Below are 25,556 nucleotides of genomic sequence, written 5' to 3' on the forward strand. Positions count from 1 at the left end.
AATTATGACTGACTTCCAAAAAAGCTGCTTCTGACCTACCAAAATAATTGAGAATTCTTAAACTGCAATCCAAAAAGGTACGACTAAAACAATTATGGTTAATATTGTGTTTTAATACATAGTGTGTGATTAGGATGAGAATGAGTCTAAAACATGACACAAGCTTGAAAAGCTCCAAGTGTTTCATCTTCTTTAATAATCACTGATTGTTGAAGAGGTGGAAGATATAAACCACACACTGCCAATATTTTATTTGTATATATTTAACATTTAATTTTAAATGTAGTTGCAGTGACAACACAATAAATAGATCATGATATCACAGAACACAGCAGTTTTGGATTCACAAGAAATAATACTTCACAGCTACAACACTGAACAGCCGACGACAACCAAGCTCAATTCAACATGAAGCGCTAACCAGCGTTATAGTGACTAGTACGGCAGGGATCGTTGTCAGTGGTGTCAGATGTTTGCAGTATTGCATATTCATGCACTACAAGCCTGTGTCAGATACAGAGGGCGCAAATGGACATTTTCACCCTGTGTTAGTAGATCTGATTGTTTAGTTAGTGGCATATCAATGTGCATTGAAAAAAAAAGTGTATCCCTTTCCCATCCCTTTTTAAGGAGGCTGGACTCCCTCCTGTAGTGACATTCAGTAACAATTTTACATTGTAGAAAAGCTTCAGGGTACAACACAGCACGGGCCATCAATTTATCCTGCAGTGCAAAGTGACATCATGTTAAACTTCTACAGGCTGCAAGTCTCTGAACAACACAGACCACAAATAAGAGTCTACATTACTCATTTAGAGGCAGGAATTCAATACTGGCAAAAGTCAACAGAAAGAGAGAGAGAGAAAAAAAAAAAGGAAAAATAAAGCAAACATTCTTTGTAAAAACAGAATGCAAAAATATATTTATAAAATAAGACGAGCGCACGACAAATATGAAATTATTTAATTAAACAGAACATATTTGGTCACTGCAAGTGTTTCCTGGCTCCGTCAGCGGTTTTTGGACTGGACACAGGGAATGCCAACATTGTGCGCAGTTGTGAGGAATTCACTCATTTCACATGAACAAACTCAAAATAAAAAGATAAAGACAGCGTTCACAAGATGTCCTTCACAGAAAGTGAACTCTTTCACTGTAAACAATTCCAGCCAAACTGAATTTGATGGCGAGTGATTTGAACATTTGGAAAAAAAAAAGCAAAAAAAAAGCCACTAAGTATTTTCAGTACACACATCTGTACATTCCCCAAAATACAAATTATATTAACAATTATTTATTAACAAATAGACATGTGGTATTGTCGGACTCCTTTTTCTTTCACGCAGACTTAAAAATCAGCTCTTATAGGGATCACCTCAATAGTATCGTCAGCAGATTGGCTTCTTTAGCCCTCACAGCAACATGGGTCAAAACAAACAAAGAGAAAAAGACAAAAAGCAGCTATCCTCACCTTCAATCTCTCCTCACAAGCTTATGGTGGTAAGGCAGTCTGCATGCTGGGGGAAGCTGGAGGCTTTGTCTGATGTCTAAGGCAGCCAATGAACCAAGAGCAAAAAACATTTTCTTACATCTTCACCTCTGAACGGACGGTGACCCAGACAAACTCGCCAGCCTACCTGCTGAATACACTCACTTCAAAAACAGGCTACAGAAGACACAGCGCGGCCGGCGGTCAACATGGCTCCACGAGGGGCTTCTGAACTTCATTCACATAACATTTAGCGTCATTTGTGGGTAGCTAGGTTTGCCTCCAAGTGGTGCATAATAGAAATGGGTGATGTTAAAGGTTTTAAGGAGAGTGAATGTAGTTTGAGAAGATGGGTTTACTCGAAGGTCCAGACCTCCAGACTGTGGATGTTAAAGTCCTGCTGGGAGGACAGTGGCTGGTTGTTAAAGGTGGCACATTTGGTGGTGGTCCCTCGGTACAGCTCGGCGTCCAGCCACAGACCCAGCTGACCACTGCAGAGGAAGGCAGTGCTGATTACTGACAACTATCAAACCCTCTACTGTCTCTACTCTTCTGTCCCAAGGATTTAGATTATTGAGACAACTTGATGCTTGAATTGAAACTAAGGTAGCTGTACATACCCTCCTCCTCCCATCTGCAGTGAATCGGTATTGCCTTTCACAAAGTAGGAATTCTCCCCTGTCCAGCGGTACACCTGAAAGCAAGTAGCAAAGCAGCACAGTCGCTACTGAGATCTTTTTAGTGATTAAGGGTGAACTAACCAGAGTGAGCTTGTGAACTGATTGGACGCAAACCTTGATTTCAGGACAGAAGCTGTAGAGGAAGGTCTCTCCTGTGCCATAGCAGTGCTCGCTCACTCTGAAAGGATGAGTTGAAAATGCCCCAAAGATCTGTGACGAGAGTCAGATTAGATTTGAAATCAAGTTTCCTTACGACTAATAATCACACAGATTCCACTCTCTCAGGCCATAGCATAAATCAAATTAGTACATTTGAAATTAGTCTTAACCCACAAAAATCAAACGCTTCGAAAAGCAGAGCAGACGAGCTTCATGGAGAAATTTGGTGCATCGCAATAGCACAAATCATTCACAAGGTACTGCGGTCTGAATGCAGACAGAAAAACCAGCTCCGCCTAGATTTTTCCCATGTGTGCTTCTCATTATTATAACTCCTCAAGCATTTTGGGCAAAAGAGAAAATTCAAATGGTTCCTGAAAGATGAGAATTATTTTGCAATTTTACACCCAAAGTTATAAAATAACTCCAGGTGGCCTGCGTAAAGTGTTAAACCATATAAGAAGATAGGCAAAGTCTGGAAAGTAACAGAGTGATGCAGTAATGCCTTAAAACTGCACTCTTTATATTGGCCAGCAGGGGGCCCCTTGTTTCAAAATGAAGTGGAAGTGAAAACTATGACCTCATCAAACACTCTTCTGCTGACTTTATAGACTCAGTAGCTCTAAACCATATGAGTATGCAGTGTCCACTGGTTTGGTTTTAAAACGCTAAGATGATGTGACTGTCACTGTCAGCTTGAGGGTTAACAGACAGGCAATAAAACACAAGCCAACAACACTGTGCTTAGGAGTCAAACCATCTGAAGTTACTCACCTCCCGATGTCTCATATTCTGTTCACCTAATGCTGATGTCACGTTCCTAAAGCTCACAGTTATTTAAACACTTCACATCTATGATGACTATGTCTACCTGGTTATCCATGTCTTTGATGGCCAGCAGCACAGGACTGTCAACATCTGCAAGGTTCCTATACAGAGTCTTCAGACTGGTCCCATGTTTCTCTGTGCTGTAGGCCAGTCTCCATGGATAGCCCTGCACACGGGCAGGCAAACGACAGGCCAGCTGGGGAAACGTACACACCATTAGCCCTGAAAAACTGAATTTCCTTAAATTCCTTTCACCAAGTGAGATGTTAAAGTGTTCAGAAAGCAGCCGCATGTCTGGATATTTGAAGATTACCTTCTCAATGTGTGTATCCTGCAGCAGATCACTTGTATCAATGAGCATGGGGAGTGCATCCATAGAGAAGTCTACATCGATACTGCCAAAACTCTGCCTACGTTTAGCCTCATCAAGGGTGATAATCTAGCGCACAAGTACACAAACAGAACAGAAATGATTGCAAGACAAAGGTGCTTTTAAAATGCTGAAAAAGGCAAAACACCACTGTAGTGTTAGCTTGAAAAAGAAAATAGATGAGGTGAGGTGAGCTGGAGGCCCGAGCATACCTCCCAGCTGCAAGATGCAGGGTCGCTGAAGAAATTATCAATCATGTCCAGCTCATCCTTCTCCACCACAACGAAGCCCTGCTCTCGAGCCTCCTTCCCGTACACGTCTGGGGACCACTGAACGAAGAAGGCATACAGATCGTCCACCCTACCGCAGACACACACACACACGAAATCAGGAGACTGCCGACTAGTGTAGCCGCAAATATACCGGTACCATTAGTAAACCAATGCCCCTTCAACACAGCTTACATCACAGTTATTTTTGCAGCATTTAACTGGCACTAGGATTATATAAAACATTTAAATATACCTTTCCTGTGGCACAGCAAACCAATATTCTGGCTGCTTTTCCCGGCCCCCGAATGAGTGGGCGGGGCTAGAGGTCATGCAGGTGGCAAAGGACTTCCGCATTGGCTTCCCAACTTTGAAGCAGAGGAACATTGGTGGGTTTTTGCTCTTCTCCTCTGATGAGAAAAGCATGTCTGCAAGGTATGGAGAAAATAAAGAGTTTAGCTATTTCATGCTGAAACTTTATTTTAGTCCCATCGAAGTCTGAAATCTTGTACCTTCTATTGGAGCTTGCATTCTCTTCAGTAGCCAGGATTTCATCTCCAACTCATAGGTTTTCTTCTGCCTCTCCTCCTCACTGAGTTCGTCCTCCTCTGCTGGTCTGTCTGGGCCAGACGTCTCATCAACCTCTGAAGCCTGCTTCAGACTTTGCCTCCTGATTTGGTCCACTGGTGCACTTGTTATTTTATCATCAACACCGTTTAGCAGCTTTTCAGTTCCTTCACAGTTTGCGTCTTTGGTTTCAGTTACCATCTGGTTTGTAGGTTTATTATGCAAGTCACCCTGTTTTTCAGCCTCTGAGGAGGACTGTATCGACTCTCCATCCTCGATGGAGGTGTTCTGAGCAACACCTTCGTCTTCCTCATCATCCAGCTTCCCTTGAGTTTGGTTCTTATGGTCTCCCTGGCCTGGACTCTGTCCTAGGAGTTCATGTTGGTGTCTGTCGAGTGTTCTGCAGGATGTCCCCTCTGCCTCGTCTGTGCTCCCGTTGACAGTTGGCTCCAGCTCGGTAAAGCCTTCATCTGATGGAGACTTCTCTGTCTGTTCGCCCACTGTACTCACTGTTATCAAAACAGGTTTTGATTAAATTTAGCATATGTCAGAAATCAGTGTCAAATGCCCCAACTACAACCCCCCTCCTTATACTTCAACATTAGTAAAGCAGTACGGGTAGTAAAATCCTTAATTTCTTGATTAGAAAATATCAAAAAAAAAAAGCAATCACATGGTAGAGGCTCAGTTCACATAGACATATAGACACTCTCTTGGGTTTACGGCAAATGAAAAAAGAAAGTATCCAATGAGCAGCGGTTCTCTGGGTGAAAATGAAAATGTCTTGAGGAGAATGGCCACGCATCTTTGAAGTCAGGAGCTACAGCAGCAGAAGACCACACCTGGTGCTACTCCTGTCAGCTAAAAAGAGACAAACAAGCTCAGCAAAAGACTGGAGACTATTCAGACCAGGCAACATTTTTCCAATCCCAATTTCTTTTGCATGGCAGGGTCAGAATTTGGTGTAATCAATACGATACCGTGAATCCATCCTGCCTTGTGTCAACAGTTTAGGATGATGCTGGTGGTGTGGGGAATTTTGTATTTTTTTCCCCCCACACTTTGAGCCTTTTAATGTCAACTGAGCATCGTTGAAAATAAATTAATATTTGGTCTCAGGTTTGGATTTCAAGATTCGCAAGCTGCCTTTCATTAATGGGCTAGCTAACGAAAAGTAGCTTGTGTTAACCATAAAAGCAGACAAAAAAGCAACCACAAGTGGACCACAAACACAAACTTCATATCCTACCAGTTTCAGAAAGGGTTGATTCAATGTCATCCAGAACTATTGGTTGTTTGGGATTCAGAGCTTCATAGCGACTGAAGGGGTTTAGTTCCTGCTCTGATGGCAGCTGTTCCCACTCTCCGGGCCTGTACACAGGACACAGATCCTGGGGTAGGTCTCTGTGAGTTCACGGTGTGGCACCACACACACCGCAATTAAGAATGAGGAAAAAAACAAACAAACAAACAAACAGAATTGCGGGGGAAAAAAAAAAAGAAAAAAAAAAGAAATGGGAAAACAAAAGAAAAAAGAAAAATGCCCAACAGAAATTAATGTGGTATACAACTTAAAAGTAGTAAATGTGATGTGAAACAGCAACTTAAAGCTTAAACAGAACAAAAAAGGTGAAAATGGGAAAGTAAAAAGTCTGATCTTGCACTGGAGAGAGTTTTGATTAACAGCTATGGAGGAAAGAGTGAAACAAAGCTAAGATGACAATCTCAGGAGCATGTTAGGAAACACGTTGAAAAGCTTGAAGGGCTCGTAATATCTTAGTTTGCAGTTTATTTCTCATAAAACAGAAACGGGAAAGAGGAACAAAAAAGGAGGAATAAGAATCGAGTTGAGAGGAACGGTTAGCGAAGGAGGAAATGTGGCAAGTGACACGGAGAGAGGTCTTACGATGGCAGAGCGTCCTTGAGCTTCATGCGCGACACGTCGTCGTACAGCGCTACAGAGACGACCTCCCCCATTGGGCAGATGAGGCCGTATTCCTCACAGCCGTGCTCGATCACCAGGGGGTCCGACTTGTGCGGATCAAACATGATGTTGTTGGGCGTCACAATTAACACGCCTCCAACAACACCCTGGAAAAATCAAAATGCACAAAGAGGCAGCAAGATGGTGACAATTTGATCAAAGACAAAACTAAATATTGATGTTTCCAATTGCATTTTACTTTATATAGTAACCATCTGTATATAGTGTAGTATTTTGTCTTGTTTTGTACACCATTGTTTTCTACTACATCTTTAAATTCCCCTTTTTTTACTGTTCCTTGTGCTGCTGTAACAAGGAAATTTCCCCCAGTGTGGAATTATAAAAAATTAAAATAAGTCTAACTTCATACATGAGATGCAATAATTCACCAGTTTGGACATTTCTGCTTGTTAACCCAGTATGAATTTTCCTTCTTACCATGCCATCAGTGAAGTACTTGCAGCTCATTTTTATGAATTTGACCGTTAATGGACTCTCGTCCTCAGAGCTTGGGGAGAGCTCGCGGCGAAGGGCCGTTGCTGACCTACAGTTTGGAACGCCATACTGAAAGATGTTGAAAGGCAGAGATCAGAGAGATTAATGTTGTGCTTTTATTTAGTACGGCTTGTTTCAAAGGTACAAACATAAGGATATACTGTACATAAGTCAAGAACACAATCTTTGAATTTGAGTCTGATACCAGACATCCATCTGGCTTGGGCTTATTTTAAAGGAATTTTTATGAAGATTTTAAATAAGCATGCACCTGCCAGAAAATTTAGGGTCAAGGGACGGGAGAACCCTTGGTTTTCATCGGAATTATCAGAGTCCATCCATCAGCGCAATGTGGCATGGGCAAAAGCTAGGAACAATGATTCCCTGACTGACTGGTTAGACTTTAGGAAATTAAGAAACAAATGCACGACACTTATCAAGAAGGCTAAGTCAGAATACTATTTATCTGTTACTACAGAAAACCTCAATAACCCTCAGAAATTTTGGAAAGTAATTAAGTCCTTATCTATAAATAAAATATCACAGGCTCTTCCAAAATTAATTTTAAAAGATTCTGTCCCAGTTTATGACAGAACTGAGGTCTTAAATAGCTTTAACAAGCACTTCGTAGCTACTGGTTTTTTATTTAACTCTGTTGGATCAGCCCCCATGACTCCCTGTACAGAACCCCAAACATATTTTGGGGAGCTTTTTGATTTTTCTCCTTTTTCTGTCCAGGAAGTGCATAAAGCTCTTAAAGCCTTAGATCACAGGAAACCCCCAGGGCCAGACTTAATAGAGCCCTATTTTCTGAAAATAGCAGCTGATTACATTGCACAACCTCTTATGATCCTTTTTAATCTTTCAATCCAAACTAAAGAAATTCCACTTGTTTGGAAGTCTGCTTTTGTTACGCCAATATTAAAAGGAGGCAACCCAGCCATTCTGACTAATTACAGGCCAATATCAAACTTGTGTGTCTTGGCAAAAGTCCTTGAGTCTCTCGTCAGTGAGCAATTAAAAGAGTTCTTGTACTCTAATGAAGTTCTCTCAAAAATGCAATCTGGGTTTAGAAAACAGTATAGTGCTGTTACGGCTGCCACAAAAGTGATAAATGACATACTTGTTGCTCTGGATAAAAAAACAGCACTGCGCTTCTCTCTTTATCGACCTGTCAAAAGCTTTCGACACTGTGGATCACGTCATTTTGAAGCATAGGCTTCTTTCTTTGGGGCTGTCTAGACATGCTGTCTCCTGGTTCACTAACTATTTGAGTGACAGGACTCAATGCATTAAATGTGAAAATCTGTGCTCAGAACTTTTGAATATTCACACTGGGGTGCCACAGGGTTCAATTTTAGGACCTCTGTTGTTCATCATGTATATAAATGATTTGGGACAAAATGTGTCAAATGCTAGTATGCATTTTTATGCTGATGACACAGTTATTTATTCCTTTGGCTCAAACCTTGAAAAGGCAATAGAATCTTTGCAGAAAGCTTTTGATGTGGTTCAGCACACACTTCTGGAGCTGAAATTGGTTCTTAATGCTGAAAAGACAAAGCTAATGTTGTTTTCAAACATGAAGAGATTTCCTCAAACTGTCCCTTTGGTGTCCACTCTTGAGGGAAACCTCATAGAAGTGGTGCATACGTATAAATATCTTGGCTTTTTAATTGATGATTCTCTGACCTTTAAATCTCACATAGACAATCTTGTGAAAAAACTCAAACTAAAATTAGGATTTTTCTTTCGAAACAAATTTTGCTTTTCTTTTGAGACAAAAAAGCGTCTTGTAAATGCCACATTTTTATCTGTTTTAGATTATGGTGATCTGCTGTACATGAATGCTTCCGCCTAGTGTCTTCATAAGATTGACTCAGTATATCATGCCTCTTTACGGTTTATTACAAACTGTAGGGCTTTGACCCATTGTTGTGATCTGTATGCTCGAGTGGGATGGCCTTCGTTGTCCTCCAGGAGGTTTGATCACTGGTGCATCTTTATTTACAAGGCCCTGCTTGGACAAATGCCCACCTATATTTGCGATCTGCTCACATGGAGGAGTACTGTTTCTTATAGCCTGCGTTCAAGCGATCTTCTTCTGCTCAATGTTCCATTTGCCAGAACTGAACTGGGAAAGAGGGCTTTTTCTTATGCTGCCCCTTTTACATGGAACATGATGCAAAAAGACTGGAAGATAGCAGATCTTATTTCATTAAATGCTTTTAAGTCCAAATTGAGAGAGCCAGAGAAAAATGTTTTTTAAAATGTAATTGTTACTTATAATCATGTATGTAACTTTGTAATTTTAACATGTTGTCGCCTCTTGGCCAGGACTCCCTTGGAAAAGAGGTTTTTAATCTCAATGGGACTTTTCCTGGTAAAATAAAGGTTAATAATAAAATAATAACACAGTTTGTACAATTCTAATGAGTCAATATTTGGTGTGACCACCTTTTTTCACCAACCGGCCTCAAATCAGTCTGACTAGGTGACCAGACCCCCAAATGTTACTCAGCACTGGATCCCTGCAGGGCTGTGTTCTCAGCCTCCTACTTTACGCCCAGTACACATCAGACTGCACATCAATCCACCCAACCAACCTCATTGTCAAGCATGCCAATGACGTTGGGCTGATCCCTAAAGGAGATCAGAGATCAGAGATACAGGGCGGAGATAGAGAACTTGTCCCGCTGGTGTTTAGAAAATAATGTGAAGCTGAGCGTCCTTAAGACAAAAGAATTCATAATGAAGTATAGGTGGGATCTGTCTTTGCCTTCAGGTTTCTCAAGGTTTTCTGGGCACTCACATCTCCACCAACCTCACCTGGACCCACAACACCAACGTCTTGGTAAAGACTGCACTTCCATGTCCTGAGGAAACATAACTTGGACCAGAAGCTGCTGCTGGTCTTCTACCACTCCTCAATAACTCTGCCCCCCAAAATTATTGACTTCCCTTCATCTGCTGTTGATAGTGTTTTAGGCCTGTCACTTTTTGTCCTCCACTTGTCCATTTTTCCTCAAATCTCACACTGCACACCATGCTGAGATATGGTAAGCTTTCTGCTAACAGCTCTTTGGGAGTCACCTTGTTGTTACAAAGTTACTATCTTTATACCTTTAAAACTGATTCAACCAAGGAAATCAGAACAAATTACATGTTTTTGCACTAGACTGCTAGTAACAAAGTGCCTAAAGATATAACTTTGCTAAGTTCTCTTGTGTGTAGACAACACTGGTTAAGCACTTGAGGTAGGTGCCTTTTTATGCTTGAATGATGTACAGGTCGCAGAGTTAAGAGGCTTAAAAAAGCAAAAACAAAAACATTCATCTGAATGGTCAGGTATAAGTGTCTGAACTGCAATAGGGTGAAAAAGCAGCTTGGAAAAAAAAAAAAAAAAAGCAGCTTGAAAACTTCTTGATAACTTGAAAGACTTTAGAAAGGACTTTCTTATTAAGAAAGTCTGTATTATAAATTGCTGTATGACAGATGTACTGCAAATACAAATACGCATTCTTGTGCAAAGTTTACTATGGTGTTGCTTTTCATTGCTGATTTTTACACCTCGCACTACTGCCGACCCAGTGATATTGTCTTTACTGTTATTAATTAAGGGTAAACAGGGTTACACTGACTTCTTGGAAGCAAAATATAAAGTGGAGCAGCTCAAGACTTATGCACAAGACTGTAATTCAAGAATTACCTCAAGTATAACTAATTTAAGCAAATGTAGTTCTAAATACACATCTTACAGTGCATTTTAAGCACATGCTACCAAAACCTTCAAATACCCTTTAACAATCTTTTTGTCCTTGAATGGCCACAATACGGGTAAAGGTTCTATAATTTGGAATACTTATCTCGGGGTGTATGGTATGTCACATGATAGAGGCTAAATTAGCTTTTTTGGTTCATGCCGAAGTCCTGTGTATGATCACAGTACTCCAAGTAATATAATGAATGTTATTTGACTTACTTGTGATGACTTCTCTGACACGTTTTTAGCGATGGGATCAGAGGAAGTCGGAGATTTGAGTTCAGTTTCTGACTGAGTCACATCAGGGACAAACAGTTTCTGTAGTAATAACAGATAACCAATAGTTAGATGATCAGTAATGAACAGGGGAAAAAAGCAGCATGACATAATAAATGGGCTAAACTTCTATATCTGCTTTTAACCTTCAGTGATCATTTTCATTTCCATCAAACGATGAAGATTCTTTTCATTCCTAGTCCACATCAGTGTAGCCGATATCGCCGCCCTACCCCTTTCAAGATATGCGTTTTCAAAGTGTTCCTTTGTGGAAATTAGTGGAAAACCCGCTCTAACACATTATCCAGCTGATGCTTAGTGTCACAGCTTTCTCACCTGCCCGGGGTAGACACTGCGAGAAAACAGCTTGTTCAGCTGGACCAGTTTATTTGGGGTGATGTTGAACTTGAGTGCGATGCTGTTGAGGGAATCATCACGTCCCACCTGTAAATAATTTCCCCCAGGGATCAATAAAGTATTCTGATTCTGATTCTGATTCTGATAACACAAATCATCTCCTCTGTAAAAATGTGAGACATTTTAAATGCAAACAGCTCAAAATGCTACACAACGGAAATTTTCTATCTCTTCCCTTGCAAGTCTACAGCACCTTACTTAAAAGGAAAAACAACAACAACAACAACAACAACAACAAAAAAAATGATGTTACTCACAACGAACTCCACTGTCCCCGGCGGCCTTGTCTTTTCCATTTTTGCCTTGTTGGTAACTTTACAGCCATCATCTGACAGAACAGAACAGAAAGAGGACTGTAGACTAAGGACGACTGTAAAATAACAGTATGATTAGGAAAAAACTTCTTATAAGAGCTATATAAATGGGTTATATAGGTCTTATAAATGGGTTAATTGTGTTAATAAAGAAAAAAAGCAATGTTTCAGGGGTTGGGGTTAGAAAAAGGAAAAAAAAAAAGAAAAGAAAAAGGGGGGGGGGGGAGGACCCTCTAAAAAGCCTTTAGTTGTCTGACTGTGATTCAGTACCAGCTGCTCATCTCCTATCATTATCCAGCCTCAAAACACTACAAACACAGAAGTGGTTATTGTATATACACACACACATAATCTGACCCTTGTAGCAGAGAAGGTCCACAGTCAGCAGTTTCTTCCTGCCGGGAAAGCACAGGCTATTAGTGCTCCACTCCCTGACTGCCTCATTATACTGCCGCCCCCGCCATGGATACAGAGGGCATGAGTAAGCATTAGCTGGCCAGACTCCAGCTGCGTCTGCTTCTTTTTACTGTACAGAGCATCAAAGAAAAGGCCGCTGTCACTTTATTCACCGAGCCTGTACCAGGCTGTGACTGATATTATACTGTGCAGGACTTTTAGTCAATGGGACTTAACAGTTTGTTTGTGTGTATTTCTTGCCCTTTACACTAAAGAATACCACATTTGCACTATGTATTATAATAGAAATGGCTTTTTACAGCTGGCTGACCCACTGAACTTGTGACAGGAGTTATCACTGCTCTTTCACAGCCAAAGAAACCCAGCAAAACATGCTAGCATGACACGCACTGCCCATAATGGTTGCAATGGTCACTTTTTGTTTTGCAGGTCATAATGGGTTTCTACACAAGACAATGTTGGCCCACAGGATGTCTTGTAATAAAATCTGTAGTGTACACACTTATTAAATATTGTTTTATTTGGTTAAAATAATATTAACAACCGCAACTTTTTGACTGGCATATTTTAAAAGCCACACCAACGACAATTCAACTGAGTCATTTTAATGACTCAATAATAATTTAATAAGAAGCTTACCTCGACCATGCAAAAAGTTTGATGCCCATTAAATTTAGGGGGGGAAAGACAGCCTTAAATCACCCCTCTTACAATATTGCTTCCAAACAGCCAGACCTCATAATCTTTTCAGTGGGCTTGAACAATAGTTTTTTCAGGCTTTCTGAAGGTCTTTCAGTTTTTCTTCAGATACTTCTTGCTTTTTCTATTCGTTTTCACTCCTGTCCTTGCACTTGACCAATTTGAGAGGATTTTTTTTAATCTTTTAAACTTGGCAATGATCTTTGGATTATTTAAGCATAAAACGACACCTAACTCATGGAATGAACCATTGTTGTGCCTACACATAGAAGACAAATTAAAGAACCAGTTTTAAATTTTATCTTAGGCACTCTGTTTCTAACAGCCTGTTGCAAAAACAATTTGGTTCTATTTCTTTACTTGAATCTACAGTTGATACATCTACTGTTTACTGAAGCCTCATCAGAGCCTCGGTGCAAGGGTCGTTTCTGTACCCGACTGAAAATCAGTGACAGGTCTTACAGAACGACTTATAAATTTAAAATTTTGGGTTTAAAATCTTTTTCAGTGTGATACTGATCCTAAACACACTTTTATTGCAGTAAAAGCATACCTGAAAATTAAATCATACAATGGATCACAGTCAGTCATGGACTGGCCTCCTGAGAGCCTGGACCTTAAGATTACCCAGCAAAATATAAAGAAATGATGGGTGGCACAATATTGTTGATCAATAATGACATTTTTCCAAGAGTAGCGTCAAATCTTAGTACTAAATGACATTGTGAATACAGAGTACTGAATATCATCTTTAACGGTATACTAGAACAGGATAAAGGTTATGCAACTTCCCGTTTAAAACTGCTGAGGTTGTTTTACCACAGAGGATCCTCAGATATTAATCAGTGTATATTGCAAGTGTAAAACAACTCTAGTTAAAAATAAATAAATCTTTTTTTAAAAATAAGTTCGGAAAGCTGCTGGAAAAATGCAATTCAAATTATGATTAGTAAAAGCAAGGGAAAGTTTAACTTCCTCCGTATAAGATTTTGTTATTCAACTGTAAAGCTGACATGCAAGGTTAGTTTTATTTGCATTTTCAATTCTTTACCCTCAAAAGATCACATCTGTGCCACAAAGCCTTCTGTCAGCCAAAGGGCTACCATTTGTTTTACAGACTTCCACAAATCTGATTGACAAGTCACACAACATGTTTTTTTTTTCTTTTTTCCTGTTTGTACAGCACTAAGGTCAACCTGTGTTGTTTTTAAATGCGCTTATAAATAAATTTACACCAATTCTGATGAAGGGCATTAGATGATAAACATTACTGAGAAAGGCCATTATATACCAAGTGCATTGCAAAAAACAAACAAACCCAAAAACCCACACAAAATTACGAATTTTTCAGATTTGCACTTGTAGTGTGATGCACATACACAATGAACATGTTGCGTTTGCACCGTAGAAAAATATAAATAAAATCAATCGAGTTGACATCAAGCCACGATGAGCTGGTCCTAATGTCTCTAAAGAAAGGGAAGAAACTGAAATTTTGGGTTTATCTAATTGTCATGGCAGGGCACAGCTGAGTTAAAGCAGTGTCACGGCTGCTTTCGTACATATTTCAGGATGTCAGTGGGGCAGTTTGAGTCTTGCTGGCAGAGTTGGGAACATATCTGAGGAGGCAGAGAAATCATTTCAGAGAGCCGACTGACCTGAAGCAGAGTCTAGCTGTGTGCCTGAGGTAAAACAGTATTATTTTATCATTTCCATATCACTGTATAATCATTCTCTGTGTGTGTTTTGAGCCATGAGTGCACTTGCTGTCAGGTGCATCTGTCTGGTCAGATCTGTTTGGTATAATTTGTGCTTGGTTTAAAAAAACAAAACAAAAAGCGCTGCAAATTCCTCCACCGAAATGACGTGGCCCTCATGAACAGCTGCAAGAGAGTCCGAAAAATATTTTTAACGCATGAAATATTCACAGATTGTACGTGTTCAGTGCGTAAAGGGCTTAAGATCAGCAATCTTATTCTCCCAAACAGAACTAACCCAAGCAGAGATGTGCACACAGCCTGCACAGTCTTTATGTTAAATTATTCAGTCTTTATGTTATCAGAGGGTAACTAAAATGCTATGTTCCAACTCCATATTTGTATTCGTGGACTCCTCATCTTTTACTGTATCGGTGCCATCTGAGCCCATTCATATTCCGAAACTATTAACTCTTCTCCCTTTAAGCCAACTTTCATCTGATTGGCCAGGATTTGGCCAGCAGGTGGGTGAGGCTTCTGCGTTCACAAGATGCCGATATTAAGGATGCCTCTTTAGAGCTTTTGCGTTACATGGATTACTTGCGTATACAATGACCTTCTCATTTGAAATGTTTGCCTTGTTTGACATGACCATCCACCATTTTCAACAGGAAAAGCAGCCACTTAGATTTAGGGTATATTCCAACATTCAGAGAAGCAACTTTGAAATGTGTGTTGTCACCATCTTACCTAGCTTTCCTGTCGCTCTCTGTAGCTCTGCCTTTTTGTTGGCGTCACTGTCATTTGGAATGTCGGGACAGGAGATGATTTCCGGATTCTGTTCATTCACAGTCTTCTCCGATTGGCTCCCCCTGAGCTGTTTCCGCCTCTTCAGCCTGATGAGATGCCCCGGGGGGTAGATCAAGTAGAAACATGGTGAATTTAAATCCTACAGTTAAAACCATGTCCATAACTTAAAGTATTCTGCTAGCTTGCAGAGGAAATAATAAATTAAACCCTTCAGAACTTCTGCTTCAGATATCAGGTTTACTGAATAATCTAGAATAGCTCCAGAATAATGTGTAATGACCAGGGAGCCCACACTTCTTTTCTAGCATCGACAATGCAGCAGACTTTAACTGTTAATTCCTTCTGTCAGAGGTGCTGCAATAAGTTTTTAATAATGAGCAGCAACTTTTCTCTCCATTTACTTTGCTGCTTCAGCTGTTTTGTGACGCTGCCTTTTCTCCCTCTTTAATCATTAATAGGGAAGGGAATCAAGTACACCGCCTCCAGATTGTGTTGGGGTGCATTACAGGGGGCCACTGCAGTGCAGTGAAATCACAGGTTAGCTGTACACTTAAGGATTATGCTGGCTCTCAGAGGCGTGCTGAGAGCTTAAGTACTTTAAGAAAAGACAGCACCAAACTGATTCGTCACAAGCATTGAGGGAGAGTGGTTAGGCTGCTCTGCACAATCTGGGCAAACGAGAAAAAGCAAAAGGCTCGACTTAAGTGTTCAAGTGCTTTAATGGAAAGGAAGGATTGGGTCGATAAGTCAGCAGCCAGACAGAGCTCAGGCGCACATCTGCTCGCGGACTCAAGAATCTGCTGATGCATTTCTCAACAGCACGCCATCTGTTTCACTCAGGGGCATTTCTCAGTGCTCTCCATCACAGCCTTCATCTTTACATCATCTTCATCTCCTCTTTAACCCTTCTTATCTCCCTCTTGAGTTTCTAAACAGTGACTGCTTCCTACCATAATAAAAAGAAAATTAAACACAAAACAGACCCCAGGATGTTTTAAAGTTATTAATGAGAATGGACAAATTATGGTTTATTGTAGAGTATAAGCAATGAAGATAATGAACATCCAAACAAATGCTAAATGATTTAAAGCAGCAATGTGAAACATAAAGCCCGAGGGCCAGAATTGGCACAGCAAAGACTCCAATCCGGCTCACTCAAACACATGAAAGAGGGCATGAACAACAACAACAGCCCTTGCATAACACAGACACACAATTACTAATAATATTAATTTTCATATCCCTTAAACATGCGGCAAATACGGCTTCAGTCTATGGATCTGGCCCAGTGTGGACACAGCCAGTCTATATGTTAGCTTGTTGAAAACCTTGAGCTCTGCTCTACTTTTTTTTTTTTTTTTTTTTTAGGGCATTCAGGAATTATTTTGTTTTGTATCCAGAGCAGCAATGAAACCTTCCAGACAGCAGAAGGCCTCCTTCTATTGATCAAACTTCATAACACTTTTTGTATAGGTTAATGCAAATTAAAATGCTTCAAGTGAGACAGTCTGAAACAAAGATGCATGAGGAAAAACTACTAGTGCAAATACACCACCTTTTTAAAAAAAAAAAAGAAAAAAGCCACAAAGCAGTTTATAGTGTAAAGGAAAACATGGTCATCAGTGTGTGGATTTTCTCAAAAAGCAATTAAAGTCTGACTGGTAAGAATAAAGTAACAGTTACTTTAGTAACATAAGTTGATATGAGCCTCTTTGTGTGACTATTTATGCACAGTTGTGCCATATTCTTTCATATATCTATACCAGACCTTGTGATATTTAACAAGACTAATAATACCTTTGATGGAACTTTTGCAGATATTAAAGTTCTCCCACCTTCATATCCTCATAATGCCTCAATTCAATTTATTTTGGATTGCTTGGAAACAAAACTGTGAAGTGCCACATTATGAAGGCAGGCCTGGATTTACGTTCCATTCCACCAGCATTTTAATTTACTGATCTTCATTTCCAATCTGACATTTGTACCGTGGCTGGTTAATACTGTCCCTGTGCACCTCACATTGACCTTTGCTCTATTTGTCAGGAAGCGAGGTGGCACAAAGCAGCCGAAGAGATACGCATTACAGGAGTGGCTGTGTTAGATGATAACGCTTATTTTTGTTCTACTTTCTGTACAAACAGGCACCAGTGCTACTGCACAGTGTCTCTGCATGAGCAGTTTGAAGCCTGCAACCCCCATTAACATCTAATATGCTGTCTACCTAATAATTAGAGGCTGCCTGGATTGTGATGACAGTCATTTTTCTCCATAATATAATATTTCCAACATAACCTAATCATATGGGGGGAAAAAGAAAAAGAAATACAGACATGACAAATGGCTGGATCGCACTAGACTGTCTGTGTAGTCTTAGTGAGTAACGTGAGCCATAAGAAGGAATTAAGCTCACTAAGCTATAAAGCATGACCTCATATACACAAGATTAAACAGTTTTTATATTTTACTGTATATCCAATGACAGAAGCATTTAATTGTTTTACCTTCCATATGCATTAGTTTACATGTTTGTAAGGGTTTTTAAAAAAGAAAAGAAAAAACAAGGTTTATATTTTTTCTACACTATGATAAGACTGTTTTGTAGAACAGGTTAGACAAGGCAGAATAAGAGCAGTATTGTGCAGCGAGGGTTTTCCAGCAGCAAGTGAGCCTCAGTGCACAAGCAGTACACCCCCAAAATAATGTTTACCCATCTTAAATCAGCCATGCAGTTCGATGACACACCTCATTTGTTCCGACATCCGCGAAAGCAGGTGTTGACAGTAGGGCTGCCACAAACGATTATTTTGATAGTCGACTAGTCACCGATTATTTATGCGATTAGTCGACTAATCAGATCATCATCCACTGGACGTAAAACTACAGCTTATTGCACCAGCAGCATCTGCTCTTATATAACTATCATTAGCTTACAGCTTTAAGCTTTTAAGGTGCTAACTAAAAATAAAGACAAGATGATAGTTTATTCAATTTTAATGAAATTTGCAGATTGTTTCGGTGAAGTTTAATAAACTCCTTGCTATCTAAAATATAACAGGACACCGGAGTATATTCTCCAGCATCTCACACTTCTGATAATCAGCTGTCTGCTTGACGTTTATTCAGCTGTATAAAAACTATAACTTTAATCTCAGCCAAACCGATTTACTCAGGAACAAATAAAATACTAAAAAAAAGCCAAACAATAACATTTTTAATTTATCTAAGTGACTCATATATATTTAACCTGAGTCGCGAAAGATGGCGGTGGGTTTGAAAACAATTTGCCGGGAGTCCGGTGTTCTCACGGCGCTAGTGACCTAGCCCCCGGCTAGCTATCGAGCTAGTGGGTAACAGACGTCTCCGAAAACGTCGGAGCGCTTTTGAAAATATGTGGTGTCCTGATAAACTGAGCAGATATTTGAGGTTTACACAGCTACATTCTCGCCTGAAAATATGTTAAACGTTTATTTTGTGACCAAGAAAGAATAATAAGAGTAATATTAAAACTCTTCTTCGGGGTTTAACGGCAGCTGGCATCCTTGTACATGCTGTGCTGCCATCTTCTGTTTCAGTCCGTTATTACACTCTTAAATCCTGCTATTATTCCTGCGTCTTTTGCGATCTTACAAAGCTTCAAACGACACGTCGACTATTAAATCAGTCGTCGACGATTTTGATAGTCGACGTAATCATGACTAGTCTACAAATCGTGGCAGCCCTAGTTGACAACCTGCAGATTTCTTGTCACTTTATACACCGCAACTGCGGTAAGCCTCTTTCCACACATTTCCTCATATCATGTTTCACACGGTGTCAAAAATCTGTTACTAAAGTTGACACTGCGTCAGCAGGCCACGGCCCCACGTGTGATGCACGACTGCCATTTATATTAAATAATAAATAAATTCTAAAAGAAATAAATCAGTAGCTGCTTCAGATCAACTTATATCCTTGTAAAGTTTGAGAACCACTAGTTTATCCTCACAAAAAAAAAAAAAAAAAAAAAAAAAAAAAGCATCACATGATAGCTTGTATAGCTAACTCCACAACATAATTAAAATGCCTTTCATTGCTGTGTTTACACTGAAATAGAGGAGCACAGTGATTTGTAGTGATAGATGGCATCATGTTAGAGAGACGGCTGGGTTGGAGGAGTGCATCATAGCAAAAAAACATTTATTTTTTAAAAATATTGTTTGACTCAGGTACTCTGCGATATCAAGGAACACATACAATACCCTAACATGATCACCTCTGGGGTGCCTTTCTGGCTATGAGCAGCTGCTTCTCAAACTTTCCAATCATGCAAAAGCCGGCTTTAAAGGAGGGTGGTCTCAAAGAAAGTAGTAACTGCACCAAAGCCCAGTATGAGATAAATAAGGGTTATATTGACATATGAATCATGCAGAGCTACCCTGGGAGAATCTTAGAATAAAAACCGTGCAGCTGGAAATCAGAGTTACATTATCTTTATTGGATTTCTATGACTGAACTGAACCATTAAAAATTTCCAAGAGCACCAGCTTGTGCCTTCTTCACAGCACAGTACATACCAGCTGAGCAAGGTTCATTACTCCAGCAAGGGCACAGGTGTCTACAATCAATCAACCATGCTAAGCCACAGCTTTAAACCCAGGCCACAGAGTAGACCGTGGCACTAGTTTATTCAGTGTGTGAAGGGACATCTCACGATCACATGCCTTCCAAAAGACAACCTCGACAATAAAACAAAGAGGAAAAATAAAGATATTAGTTAAGTTACATTAAATGCACAAAGAGGGGATTAAAGAAACTATTTTCTCATTAAGATTTTTCACAGATTTGAAAGTTTCCAACACCTTCAACCTATCATTCTCGCGTAAAGATTTTCATAGCTTCTGTTCCCTGAGCCTTTAAACACAAAGGGATGGGTGTGCTTCTTTGTAGTGATTAACTATGGGTAAATCATTATTGTTCAGCAAAAAAACATTACATAATTACATCGACTCATTGAGCACCAAACATGGTGATTCACAACAAATGAGAGGCCGATTTTAGGAGGTAAAAAATAAATGCAAATCTTAAGATGACAGCTGCATAAAAACTAGAGTCCCTTACCTGGCAAAATATCCAGGCTTCCTGTCTCTCTTTTCCATCAGGCCAGGGTGCTAAATCTGCATGTATTTACGTGCATCCATACAAACAACCACCTTCTTACATCCGTACGCAGTGTGTGTATCCAAGCGCGGAGACACAAGGCTGGGAAGATCACCTCTCACACGTCTTTCTTGTCCTGCAGAGTGAAGAAGAAACCGGATTAATCTCTTCATTCAGCAACGCTCAGTGCACTGCAAGAGCCCAATAACCGATCGCGAAGCCCCATCAGCTTAAGTGGATGGCGATGAAAGCATCCCATAATAGGCATGTCAGCTCAGTCAGCTGACAATAACCCGAAGAGGGTGGAAAATGGAGCGCTCGGCTACAAAACACAATCACACCTGCATCTGGTTAACGGAAACACTGTAAACGGTTGTTTTACTACTTAATATAAAGTCTATTCTCAGCAGCTGATGTAAAGAGTCAAAGCATTATGGTTGTATCAAGTTACCGGCTAGCTTCAACGCCGTGGAGTTAAATAAAAGCGAAACTAATATTTGTAGTATGTAGCACAGTTTAGCGGGTTTACGTATAGCAGTTCATCCACGTGTAGCCTAAAGGCGTTACATAACAGGTGAGAGGCTAACCACTGAGGGAAAGCTCAATCCGAAGCAACGTTACGATCCCATTTAGCCACACTCTCAGTTTTTAGCAGCCTGCATGATTTGAAATCCTCCATAAATGGTTCCGTAAAAAGAGGCTTTCGGCCTCTTTTTACAGTGCAACAACGAGAAAAGATATCCCTGATGTGCTTAAACCAAACAAACAAACGCGGGAGAAGTGAAAGGTGCTCCAGCTGACAAGGCAGCTGATGCTAACGATGCTAGTTAGCCACTTTGTTTACAAGACAATAGCAACCTGGTGGTGAGAATAAGAATATATTTGTCGTTCATTAAGCAAATTCGCTTTCTTAAAATAGCGCATACCTGTTCATGCATCCAGATAAACCTCTCACGCCAAGCACGGATTTGCAACGACGCCTCGAAACGCTTATATTTGACATAAAAACAGGTACCTAAAATTTCCCACATACCTTGTATGCATCCTCCCACTTACAACGCCCTCTTGTGTCGCGTGCGCGGTAAAGCTTAGACTTAGAGAGACTTGGAGCTTTTTATTGTCATTGTGCGGTTTCTTGCACAGCGAAATTGGGTAGCTGGACCACAAAGGTGCAAAAGTAAAGAAAAGAAAACAATATACAACCAGTGGAAAACATAAAAAACAATATATATGTATACATATAGCACAGACAGCTCACCTCCAATTGGCTCTTGGTAAGTTGTGTTGGCAATATTTAACTAGGCTGGAGACTAGGTTGTCTGTCCGTATATTATCATAACTTTACCTCGAATCATGATACCGTGTTGACGACAAAAGGTACAGACCTTCAGCCATTACTATCTCTCCCTGGTGGTCTAGTGGTTAGGATTCGGCGCTCTCACCGCCGCGGCCCGGGTTCGATTCCCGGTCAGGGAACGGATACTTTTCGTTTTCTCTAAAGAAAACTTAACGTTCCAGTATAATTTGTTTCGTGTATTGGTTACACAGATAATGTAATCTTTCTTTATAATATACATGGAAAGGGGATCCTTCTCTTGTTAGAGCAAAAATACTTTCACAGACGTCTCTAATGCCTGTAATTGCACGAGATGTACATTTTATTTTGCCACCCACTAGAAACTGTGCCACTAGGTGGCGACACTTCACAATAAATGGCACAAGTCTTCAAAAGTAGGAAAATGGCAGCTATATGGTATCATATTATAAAAATTCTTACAGACTAAAACAATGTCTTCCCTAAGGTTTAATTTGTCTTCATTTTACATCAAAGTCACTATCAATGTTCAAGGTGTCTTCAACCTATATTAATTTCTCAGACATATTGGTATTTGATTCAACGTACATTTGGTTTTAAACTTAATTGCTTTGTTTCCTGCCATTCCCACAATAAAGCTTTTGCCAAGTTAAACCCAACCTGTCTGAGTTATTAGTGAGCAATGAGACAGAGATAACGTTTGCTTGTAGTCCCAGAGAGCCCTCTAAGGTGGGACCCCAGCGAGAAGGCCCTCATGATTGGACGGCCTGTGAGTTGACCAGTTCCTGCCTGGCTGTGTATCTTGGCAGTTATTTTGACAGGCGCTATCATTGTGAGAGACGAGATAAGTTGTCTTAGGGATCGCCATGGCGCCTGTGTGTCCCTCCTCCGGCCTGTTCAGCCTCTCATCAACCCACTCATCTACTTCCACCCCCTCCTCTTCTCAGAAGCAAAGGATTGTGGGGGGTGGAGGGGAGCAGGATTTGTGTTGGCAGGGACCCTGTGGCTCTGGGTATCATCGTCCCCTTGCAGGGCCATCAAAAGCTTCTTGTGACTCAGATATAGTACAGCTCAAAATATTGCCCACCATCTGCGTATACACTGTCTATGAATGAGGCTTTCTGATTGGAATCTTTCTCTTAATTTTCCTACTTTTTAAATGATGGATTAACATCTATGTCTCTTGTTTTCTCTCTTTTTCTTTCCTGATGTCGAATCAAAAGAGAGAAAGGAAGCAAAATGGAAGAAGACTCACAAGCATACTGTCAGAATTTTAAGCACTAAAAAAGCCAAGGATGTCCAGAAGTAAACTTTTGACTCTTTACAGAGTAATGTTTTCAAGATGTGCTTCACAGACAGAGCTATAATACAAGTCTAATTCTGTCCATACAGTCATATAAGATCTGTACAGTAGACAGGTAGTTTCATTTCAGCCTCTGATATTAGAATTTTTACGGTACTCTTACATCAGAGTCAGCAAACAGCTTGGTATTATTACAGTGTGTGCTTTCTTAAAGTTAAAATTACTTTAAAGTTACACACACATACATACAAAAATACACAATCTCTGAGGATGGGCACATTGTTAGGGCATGGTATATGTTAAGGTTCATGTGTGTGGGGTTAAAATGAAACAGATTTGTTGTGCACTGTTTTACAAAGTCAGAGAAAACAAAGATAATATCTTGCTTCTATCTTTTCAAACAGTTGTAGGCACAAAGGTCGGAACCAGCGCAGGCCTTGGAGCGATTTTGAATCATTTTGCTTGGACGTCACACTTCTAGCTTAGACTACAGCCGCTGATAATGTCAAGTACGGCATAGCATCAAGAAGACACAAAACCTAAACACTGGGAAAAGGATATGTCACACAAATGATAACTGATGGAGATGTGTGTGGCGTGTAATATAATGATCTTAAGTGTGTAAAAAAAATGTGAATTTTTATCTTGAAGTTTATGGGAAGATGTAAGAATGCTGACATTGTTGTACCATAAACCAATTAGCTGTTAGTTAGGAAGCTAAAAAAAAATGCTGTGTAAGTATAATTTAGGGTCCCCTATACAAGCAGCTAACAGCTTTGACAGATTTACATGAGGCTGACACAAAAAATGCTCAGAATGAGGAAGATATCATGACTTTTCTTTCAAGAGTCTGCTGAAACAAAGCTCATGAATGTGACAGTTTTTGCTTTATTCAAAAATTTGAGTTAGCTACTTCAAAACTTTCAGTTACTGACTTAGTATCCAGTTACAGCTGAAGAAGTTACAAATTTAAGATCCATATCTAAAAAATGTAACTTAGTTTCTACTGAGTAAGTTTAAATTTTGGAATGTGCAACTGAAAAATTTGCATTATTAAATTCTAATTTCAAGGTATGCAACCTGAAATTTCAACATAAAATGTCAGGATGTGTAACTCTAAATTTTGAGTTATTTCGAGGTACATAACTTGAAATTCTGACTTCTTGGCTGAGTATCTTGGAATTTCCTGTTACGTCTAAGTCTAAATTTAGAGATATGTAATTTAAAAATTTTTGAGTTATTATATTGCAATTTTTAAATATATTTTATGTAGATTAATTAATATTTTGTCCCATTATCTGCTAAGTTTAAAAGTTACCTAGCCAAATTATTACTGAAGCTAATGTTTGCCAGACCTGTTAGCAGTGAGGATGTTGATTTAAAGGCGAGCAAACAGTAGCAAACACATGTTACCAACAGCCTAGTGGTTAAAAAAGTACTAAAGCCACCTTTTAAATGAAATTATTCTGTTTGTAATTGTAATTATGAAGCTAGTACCTATGTGGCTTGTCAGCTTAGCTTAGCATAATTACTCATTCTTCCAGCTAGCTATACAAGCTCAGGTTTAAGCACAGCAGGATACACAGACAAACTGCTTATTTTACAATTAGTCTTTAAGATAATTTAAGTTTTACTGCAACAATTAATAGACTTTAGCAGATAACCAAGTCAAAATACAAAAGTATCTCTAGGAAGTGGTAACACATTGGTAATGGATTTATAATCAATGGTACAAGCCAGTGTTAGGCGGGGTAATCTATAGACTGATAGAGCTGAAATATTATAATTAAAATAATAATGATAACATTGTATGAGTCATTGCAAGTTGTTTAGATGTAATTGAGGCACTCACCACTCCTTTGGTGGTCTAGGACAGTCCAGAGTGATTGAAAGACCACCTATAGGCTACTATGAGGTTAATGACCCTTCACACAGACAAACACACACATGCAGCCTCTGCTTGCACACATACTAGCCACCAACAAAGTCCAGTAAGCAAAGACAAAGAGGAGAATGCGGGTGATGGAGATATGGCTTAAAACCGCACTATACTGTATACCATCCAGTGCCACTACACCTACTGTCAATCTGCCAAGTCAGCTGAGGCTCTGCAGCCATGACCTTCGACCCGGGAACTGAACAGCAGGGGAAAGGTTATCAAAGCTGGGGTCTTGGTTCTTAAAGCTAGCCATCCAGACAGCACAGGAGCTACACCTTTAATACGGTGCAGACAGTGCCTGAAACTTTAAGGAAAGATGGGAGCAAAACAGAATATTACCCCTTCCAGTCACACATACATACACACTCTCTCTATCATCAGAGTTCTCGATCATGTGACCGTGGCAGGGGAGCAAACAGTGCATGGTTGTTTACTCTGCTTATCAGTGGTGTTGTAACAACTAGAGGAACACACAGGTTGACCTCAGCACTTGCGCACACACGCAAACAAATGCAAGGAACCTTACCTTGGGCAAATGAAAAAACAAACAAAAAAAGCTCTGAAAACTGAAATTGTGAATTTTACAAATTATTTAGGATTTTTAATAACCTTCCTTGACATACTGT

The 25,556-nt window shown here is 39.9% G+C and overlaps 1 protein-coding gene and 1 non-coding gene across 8 annotated transcripts; one reads left to right on the forward strand and one right to left on the reverse strand.

The window, feature by feature from the left end:
* Positions 1-247: 247 nt before the first annotated feature.
* ncoa7b (nuclear receptor coactivator 7b) lies at positions 248-25,089 on the reverse strand. 7 transcript variants are annotated; one of them, XM_080289700.1, is made up of 17 exons: positions 24,844-25,089; positions 20,335-20,509; positions 15,175-15,320; positions 11,555-11,625; positions 11,217-11,324; positions 10,824-10,922; positions 6,785-6,910; positions 6,269-6,453; positions 5,612-5,766; positions 4,308-4,871; positions 4,052-4,223; positions 3,739-3,886; positions 3,470-3,595; positions 3,200-3,352; positions 2,284-2,379; positions 2,110-2,183; positions 248-1,980 (listed from the first exon to the last, which is right to left on the reverse strand). In XM_080289700.1, exons 2-17 carry the CDS (start codon positions 20,370-20,372, stop codon positions 1,845-1,847), a joined length of 2,397 nt encoding a protein of 798 aa, XP_080145826.1. In that variant the 5' UTR covers positions 20,373-20,509; positions 24,844-25,089; the 3' UTR covers positions 248-1,844. The 7 variants fall into 7 exon arrangements, with proteins under 7 accessions (XP_080145826.1, XP_026050708.1, XP_026050705.1 ...); XM_026194923.2 differs by lacking the exon at positions 24,844-25,089 and adding an exon at positions 21,407-21,527 and having other exon boundaries at positions 5,612-5,733; XM_026194920.2 differs by lacking the exon at positions 24,844-25,089 and adding an exon at positions 21,407-21,527.
* On the forward strand, positions 21,778-21,849 carry trnae-cuc (transfer RNA glutamic acid (anticodon CUC)). Its single transcript has one exon. It is a non-coding gene; the product is annotated as a tRNA-Glu (tRNA).
* Positions 25,090-25,556: the final 467 nt, after the last annotated feature.

Source organism: Astatotilapia calliptera, chromosome 15 (assembly GCF_964374335.1).
Source record: "Astatotilapia calliptera chromosome 15, fAstCal68.1, whole genome shotgun sequence".
Taxonomy (NCBI): Eukaryota; Metazoa; Chordata; class Actinopteri; order Cichliformes; family Cichlidae; genus Astatotilapia; species Astatotilapia calliptera.

What these genes read in the sequence shown, in the direction of transcription:
- ncoa7b (XM_080289700.1), bottom strand. Translation starts at nt 20,372, where the DNA reads ATGGAAAAGAGAGACAGGAAGCCTGGATATTTTGCCAG. An exon ending in GAGAGCGACAGGAAAGCTAG is followed by an intron (nt 11,626 to 15,174) that starts GTAAGATGGTGA and finishes CTGTTCTGTCAG; the next exon opens with ATGATGGCTGTAAAGTTACC. An exon ending in TTTGCTGTGCCACAGGAAAG is followed by an intron (nt 3,887 to 4,051) that starts GTATATTTAAAT and finishes TGTCTGCGGTAG; the next exon opens with GGTGGACGATCTGTATGCCT.